The 8,699-nt window shown below is 37.5% G+C and overlaps 1 protein-coding gene across 1 annotated transcript; it reads left to right on the top strand.

The window, feature by feature from the left end:
- The first annotated feature begins 2,739 nt into the window (after positions 1 to 2,739).
- On the top strand, positions 2,740 to 8,602 carry LOC311069043 (GTPase KRas). The gene is made up of 5 exons (XM_084091966.1): positions 2,740 to 3,061; positions 3,673 to 3,784; positions 4,518 to 4,696; positions 5,103 to 5,262; positions 7,198 to 8,602. Exons 2-5 carry the CDS (start codon positions 3,674 to 3,676, stop codon positions 7,309 to 7,311), a joined length of 564 nt encoding a protein of 187 aa, XP_083948092.1. The 5' UTR covers positions 2,740 to 3,061; position 3,673; the 3' UTR covers positions 7,312 to 8,602.
- The last annotated feature ends 97 nt before the right edge of the window (positions 8,603 to 8,699 follow it).

Raw genomic sequence — 8,699 nt, forward strand, 5'->3', positions numbered from 1 at the left:
TGTGTGAGAGAGAGAGTGAGTGAGTGTGAGTGAGTGTGTGTGTGTGATTGTGAGTGAGTGTGTGTGTGTAAGCGTGTAAGTGTGTGTGTGTGTGTGTGTGTGTGAGTGAGTGTGTAAGTGAGTGAGTGAGTGAGTGAGTGAGTGTGTGTGTGTGTGTGTGTGTGTGTGTAAGCGAGTGAGTGAGTGAGTGAGTGAGTGTGTGTGTGTGTGTGTGTGTGTGTGTAAGCGAGTGAGTGAGTGAGTGAGTGAGTGAGTAAGTGTGTGTGTGTGTGTGTGTGTGTGTGTGTGTGTGTGTAAGTGAGTGAGTGAGTGAGTGAACAAGTGAGTAAAAGAACAAATGCGTTTCCAAACTGATAATAAGATTATGTGATGATTGTTCTATAAACATACACACTAAAGTGTGTATGTAGATGTAAGTTTTTTGTGAGTCAGATTGAGAATACAGTGGTGCTCTGTTAATTATATGTTCAGTATTTTAGGCTTCCTGCCAAAATCACTGTAATGCACTTAAAATGACACAGCGATATTAGACATGTTCATGGTTGTCGTGTAAGAGTAAATCAGCTTCTGTGTGTGTGCTCATGGTGAGTGTGTATGTGTGTTTCCTTACTGTGCTCACTTCCTTTTGTTTTATCCAGTGCTTTAAATATGGTAAAAGGGTTCAAGCAAATCTATGGATGTGTAGACATTTATTTGATCTTTGGTTTGTGCACAAATACACAATATTCTTAAAGGGACAGTCACCCAAAAATGTGAATTCTGTCATTAATTACTCTTTCACATGTCATGTGTTTTATATGTTGTTTCTATATATATATATATATATATATACAATTTCAGGGTGAGCTGTTCCTTTAAACCCTGACTGAATGTGTGTGCGAGTTTAAACGACCCAGATCCTCATCAATGGGTCAGTGCACAAGTGATTCTGTCCTCTTGCATACTATATTACTCACATACACACATTTTCACAAGCTTACATGCACACACACTTTCAATAAATCTGTGGGTGAGTCTGTTTTTTGCACGTTGAAGGTTTACTTGTATTACTGCCAGGATCATTTAGAGTCATTTATACATTACATTTACATTTATGCATTTGGCAGATGCTTTTATCCAAGATGTACACATGGGAAACCATGATTTTGGCATTGCTGTTGTCATGTTCTGCTGTTTCAGCTACAGGAATGCCAAGAGTCCAAACATATAGACACGCACAAACCCAGAAATACACAAAATGTCAGGTGAATTTCAAGGTGAAAGTGCCGAATTTCTGAGATTCTAGATCTGTGCGAGAAATGAATGGAGATGTAATCTCAGCATGTGCAGATTTTTCCTCATCATGTATATCCATTTAGAGGCTATTCAATCAGAGTGCAGTATGAGCTTAGGGAACCAATCAGAGAACAGCATTAGGGAATGGAGAGAGGATGATGGTAAATTAGTGACTCTGAATCTGACACATAATCAGATGTTATTTTACTTCCTGTGTTTGTATTTTGTTTTTGCTCTTCTTTCCTTAACATTTGATTTGTTTCTTTCTTATTTTGTCTGCCTAAATGTTACTTGACTTGTCATCAAACAACAAAAAGATTTTAAAAAACGAAGAGAAAAAATGTTAGAAAAATATATATAATTGTAAAAAAATGTGTACAAATTGTATATGTGAAAATTCCCTGTGTACAATAAAACGAATTAAATGTATAAACTGTACTATTTTTTTTCATTGCACTAATAACTGATCCAAAAAGATACAACACACTGCTCTAGACAGCAGACTGGGCAATTTGTATAAATCTGCTTTGTAAAATATGAAAATTCCTTCTTTTTTTTTTCCATCAGCACCACTCTGATTACTTGCCCACAAACACACTCATCAGGTTTTCTGCTTATACCTTTATTCATCTTTCCTTTCTCCCCTCATGCTCTTCTCCATCCACAGAGGGCATCTGCTGTTCTCTAATCTTTGTCTAAAATCACCAAGATAATCCCTCTATCCATCTGTCATTCAGATAGGAAGCACAATAGGGATTTGTGTCGTGTTGACAGTGACATCTAGCGGTTAGAATGAGTCAACTCTAGATAAATGAAAGCTTTAGATTTGACCAGATTTGGCAAAAGGCTTTACATCGCCAAAGCATAGTTACAGACATACACACATTTACACACATTAAAAAAAGTTCGATGATATAACAATAAAAGGGAAAAGGCAAAAACAGTATACAGTGATTTGTTTTATTACTGTACACAGTGATTTTTTTATTTAGATTTTTTTTATTTTTTTTATTTATTAGATTTTACAAATTGACTACGTTAACCCTTGGTGGTATACCTTAATCATTGAGGAAGGAAGGCATTGAGTAACAACTAAATGATAATACAATTTTTATTATTTGTGAAATGCATTATTTATAAATGCATTGACAGTCAAAAATAGCACTAACTATGTATTGTATGTTCTTTTAAGAGCTAAGTGAAACGTTCAGCGATAACATTGTAACTGTATTAACGGATCCAGATAGATCACTGATGGTTTGACGTTCATCTCTGGCCTTTTAATATATTAAACGAACCTGATTGGCCCATATTTACGGGGCGGGACATGATGGAGAAATTGGAAAGAGGCATTGCACTGACATTGGTCAATCCTTACTTCCGTTTATTTCTCGCCCAATAGGATTTAAAAACCCGACGGGCCGGGTAAATCTCATTGGTCATCTCCTCCGCTGATCCCACCTCGCTCCTCGCCCTCAATGAATCTGGGAGAGTCTTAGCCGAGAGGAGCTAATGACTCTACGGGCGGATTTATTTGGGTTTTCGTAAAATTTGATGAGAGTGGAGACACATAGTTAAAATACGAAGCTTCGTAGGTTTTTTTTTTCACGGTTGAAGTTCCATCAGCCCGAATAATTCCGTCCTGTCTTCGACTCTCGGGAGAGTTTAGTTTGTCTGGTCGATCGTAATGAGGCTCAGGGGCTAATCCTTGGACTTCATTCAATACTAATTCATCTCGAAGCGCTTCGTTTGGGCGAGCCGAACTGATCTAACAACCACACGCGAGGTAAAATACACAAATAAGCCGATAAATAACTTCTTACCTGTTGATAGCACTTGAGATAAAGGTAAAAACTGCTGTTGTTTCAGTCTGCTACTTGCCGGCTAGGTAAATTAGATAAGAACTGAGTAAACGTTATCTTCAACCTCAGTCTTGAATGTATTTGAATATGATTTGTTGACATAATGCACCGACTTTAAAATCTCAGTTAACCATCTTATGTAATGTGTATGTATGTTCTTTTCCGCTTTTTAAAGGGACAGTTCACCCAAAAATGAAAATTGTGTCATCATTTACGTCCACCCTCATGTTGATCCAAACCAGTATGACTTTTCTTTCTTCCGTGGAACACAAAAGGCAGAATGACAGCCTAAGTCCCCATTCACTTTCACTGCAGTTGTTTTCCATACAATGAAAGTGAATAGTGGCAGATCTTCTTTTGTGTTCAGCCCTTTAACTCTGCCATGATGTATATAAGTGTACCAGTCAGAGCAGTTAGCTTGTATGACTAAAGGTTATGCTTTTCCCAAGCTGTTGCTGAATAAATCCAGTCAGGATATTTTTGTACCCCCTGTTTCTAACCCCCTTCCCATTCACCTTCTCTCTCTTCCATCCAGAATGACAGAATACAAGCTGGTAGTTGTCGGTGCTGGTGGCGTTGGGAAAAGTGCACTGACCATCCAGCTCATTCAGAATCACTTTGTAGACGAGTATGACCCCACTATTGAGGTAAGAGTTCACCTTCTTTAAGATTATCTCTTTTTTTTGGCAAAAAGAAGTTGACACATATTGATACTATTGTACGGTAGAATGTACCTATGTAATAATATAGTAATGATAATACAATTATGAAATCTTTAAGAAATAATCACGCAATATTTGTTCTAATTTTAACAGTAAACCTCTATTGTTGTGCAGCACTTTGTTTGCCAAAAATAAAAGGAATTGCTTGATTTTCAGCTGATTACATAAATTGGTAATATTTTATGCCTTCATTTGATTACCAAATGTTTTTTAATAATAAATTATATAATAAAACAACGCACAACAGAATTTCTGAAATAAAATAAAGCATTTCATATGGTCATATTTTTGTAAAAAAATAATAAAATAATAACAATAATATCAATTTGTATAAAGTTTTTTTAATTAAATTGATTAATTAGACATCCTTTTTTGATTATTAAAAAAAATATTTAAACCATTACAATGGAATCCAGAAAAATGAAAACCGATAACATTGAATTTGGGAAAAATAAAATGGAATTTGAGAAAAAATAAAACGTATTTCATAGGGCCCTAAAATATTTTTTTTTATAAACTTTTAAAAATTGTTAAATTGTATACGTTTCATGAATTTTTCTATTACTAACGTTTAATTTGACCACTGAATCAGAGTGCAGAAAAATTCAAATGGAATTTGGGATAAAATAAAACGGATTTCATTGGGCCCTCCATGCAGGATTCATACAGAAAGCAGGTTGTGATTGACGGGGAGACGTGTTTGCTGGACATCCTGGACACTGCAGGTCAGGAGGAGTACAGTGCCATGAGAGACCAGTATATGAGGACAGGAGAGGGCTTTCTCTGTGTTTTTGCCATCAACAACGCCAAGTCCTTTGAGGACGTACACCTTTACAGGTACATAGTCAAACACATATGGACAAACCAATTAACATCAAGTATATCGGTTACCATCAAATAGTCTTTCAGACTTAATACTCATATTATATTTGAGATTTGTGGACTGCATGCTCAAGAGGAATTGGTTGGGTCTGTGTCATCTAACTACCAATAAAGCTTCTTGCTTCCTGAAAACTTAAAATATGATCAAATGGAAAAGTTGCAAGACTGATTTTTGAGCTAAAGATTCCAGGTCAGAGATGTCGATTCAGCAGGAAGTCACTACACTGCATTAATGTACTGACTTCCTTTTTTGTCCCTTGAAGTTGAGTAAGGAAACCAGTGTGGCATTAGAGAAGGGCCTAGTTTCAAAAATCAGGCTGTGTGAAAAAAATAATAACCTTGTTTTGTGTTGTCTGTGCAGGGAGCAAATAAACCGTGTCAAAGACAGCGACAATGTCCCAATGGTGCTGGTGGGGAACAAAAGTGACCTGGCTTCACGTACTGTAGAGTCACGTCAAGCTCAAGAGCTCGCCAGAAGTTACGGGGTCCCGTTTGTTGAAACGTCTGCAAAGACGCGACAGGTGGGTGAAGACGATTTTAAAGGTCAAGGGGCGTTTAAATGCATTCCACTGCGCTGCTTTTCCACTGTTCTTATATGCAATCATGTGCAAGACAGACATTTTGACACAGACACAGCTAAAATGAGATCACTGCCAATAGTGTGCGTTTATAAGTTACTCAATATTAACTTTTGTTTATTGACCTGGTGTATAAAATCATTATCACACTCACGGAATGTGCTGTTGATCTGAACACCATCATATCATTCAGACAGCAATATTATGAGGGATTCACACTGAACGCAAAAACCTAGAGACACTTTGTTTTTTTAAGTTAAACTACCATGTTTTACCACATTTTTATAACACTTTATGCGCGAGACACTGCAAAAGATGTGAGCACAACATACAAACACATCCGTGTAGTGCATTTTATTTAGAAAAATAATGGAAAAGCAGCACGATTGAATGAATGAATGAATGAATGAATGAATGTTGCTGCATTAGTTATTAGTGGTGGAGAAATATGGCACACTAATCAAGCACAATAATTCACAGCAGTTTGTTAAATTTAGAGGTTCTAAAAGGCTCACCATAACCCAACCCACCAGAAATATGTCAGCAAACCTGAAGTCACACACAATGATAGTGATGACAGGACTAGTGTTACTAATACTAATAGGTTTTTAAAAAAAACGAGTATGTGTCCGTCATGGTGGGGATGAAATATTTTAGTTAAAACACTGTTGCGAAAATTAATGTTGACAAATAAAAATGTCTGCTAGATTATCAATAATGAATCAGTGTTTTCGAAAAAGAAACATCAACATAATTGGAATAGCTGCATGAGGTGAAGCTAAATGGACACCAGTAAACTGAAGCCTGTTCTGTATGACACATCCAATTTATACAAGATACACAATATAAATGTAGCATTACAGCTTGTATCTGCACAAAACGACGCAAATGCAAGTGAACTTGAAATAAGTGACATGCTAGCCAGAACTACTCAGGTTGGGGATGCGCTCTTCCCGTAACAACGTGCTGAAAGGGTTAGTTCACCCAAAAATGAAAATTCTGAAAATGCGTCACACGCATCACACACATGACCAGCGTCGGCCAATAGTGAGCCTACGTGTGACGTACAACACAGACGCGCTGCACAGTTATACTACGTGAACTAACTCGAGGCCCAGAGAGAAGGAAATGAAAAGTGGAATAAAGTCGTTATTTTTGTTTGTTTTTGCGCACAAAAAGTATTCTCGTCGCTTGATATACTTAAGATTGAGCCACTGTAGTCACTTGGACTATATTAACGATCTCTTTAATAACTTTTCTGGGCCAGCAAGTTATAATGTCTTAGAAGCCTATGGAGGAGTGATCCAGCTCTCAGATTTAATCAAAAATATCTTAATTTGTGTTCCGAAGATGAACGAAGGTCTTACGGGGTTGGAACAACATGAGGGTGAGTAATTACTGACAGAATTTTCATTTTTGGGTGAACTAACCCTTGAAACACGGTCAACTAATGCACAAGGAATTCACAACATTCTATAGTGTTCACAATTCACATTATAATGTTACGTATATGGCAGATTGGTGCTGCACATCTTGCACTTAACTGTATTTTCATGATCAAAGTGATTCCAGGCATTACTGTGTGCTTTCAAATCCATAGTTTCACTTTATTCTGCCGGTCTGGACGGCATGCTGTCTAACGTTAACCAGTCAGACCTCAGGAACCGCCCAAAATGCCGCAATAACCAACCAGAAATCGTTTTTCATTATCTATCGTCGCTGTCACATCCAAGTATTTGAGTACCTGAGTACTCGTGCAACAAGCTTTTTGACATAAAACCAACACTTTTGTGATTTCTCCTCAGATTGATCGACATGAATCAGCTTGTTGCTATAAAGCACCATTAATTCGAAATTTATCTTGTTTTCTTTTTACAGGGAGTCGAGGAGGCATTTTACTCTCTTGTGCGGGAGATCCGAAGATACAAGGAGACGAACCGCAGCAATAAGAAGAGCAAAAAGCACACACAGAGACGTTGCACTCTTTTATAGCGATGCACGCGTACAGCCTCGCACTGCACCCCCCTGTGATAGCAATGCACTCAAGGTCACACATACTCACATACACGCATACACTACTGTAGCATCACACATACACACACACATCCAATTTCCTTTTCTTACTGCTCCCTGTGTCTTACACCAACCAGCCTTTGAGGAATAGGAACCTGATTGGCTGCTGTATGTGTTTGTTTGTTTGTATGTATGTATGTGCGCATGAGACCTCAATGAGAACCATGCAACTGTGGAATTGTTTTGGAAAAGACATACATTGACCTCGCATTATCATATTCGGCTGGATAATTCAGTCTTAGGTGGACTCGACAACCTTGCGCTGCTGCTTCCTCTTCTGTGCTAAAAAGATCTGACGTATGTCGTAGTTTTACAGTCGTACTTTAGAACCACGACAGCAAGGAACTTTGACCCTTATAACAAATGAATAAGGTGGTGAAGGGATATACTTTAAGTCGGTAATGGGTAACTATTTTTAAGTAAGCCTTATGTCTCATCTCCAACTGTGCAAGCCGCGTGCTTTTGTTAGCGGTGGTCGGGAATGAGGAAGCTAAGAAGTCCCCTAAAGTTTCCGTGGCCTGTGGGAAAGCACATTAGAGCAAGTGGTCGCCACATTCAAAACCACTAGCATAATGTATTGCACACCTTAAAAAGTGTTTCCACCTCACGTATTGTGGAATTTATCCAGCAAGATCAGTACTTGCTAAAAACGCTGTCATTTAATCTTAAAAAGGGGATTTCCATAGTTTTTGCTTTGTCTTTTTGGGGAGTTTGTACAGAAATTTACATTTCATACATTCATCACCTTCCCAGAATCCATTTCCCCCCAGGTTTCTGTTGTTGTCATGGCTTGGACTAAAACTTAGCTGTCCTTCACTTAATGTAGCCCTTCTATAATTTTGAAATTCAAATAAATCAAGCTCTCTTCTTTCATTTTTTTCAGCAGTATTTCATGGTAAAGTTCTGTATTTTTGTAAAAGTTTTGATTTTGTTTTTCATTACACATACTGGCATTATATTGGACATTACCATTTCATGTATTATGATGAAGTGTGTAAAATGCCAGAGATGTTCCCACCAGTGAAGAGGCCTGGTTGAGGAAGGTGAGAAATCCTCCCCCCCATTTCTCACATTTCTTTAGTTTGACAGGAGACAGTAATAGTTTTGGTTCAGATTAAACATGTGACCAAAACTTATGATTGATGCATTCCCTTTGCCACATTGACATCTGTAGTTATATGTTTTGTGAATAAAGAGACTTTTGGCTAGATGACAGTGTGATTTCCTTAATATTCAAACGTCCAATTGTAGTTGAAACTATAACTTCTCAGTTATTATATTTGCTTTATAAAGTGTTACAACAGGTA

The sequence above is a fragment of the Abramis brama genome (genome assembly GCF_963993115.1).
Source record: "Abramis brama genome assembly, chromosome: 1".
In the NCBI taxonomy this organism is placed as follows: domain Eukaryota; kingdom Metazoa; phylum Chordata; class Actinopteri; order Cypriniformes; family Leuciscidae; genus Abramis; species Abramis brama.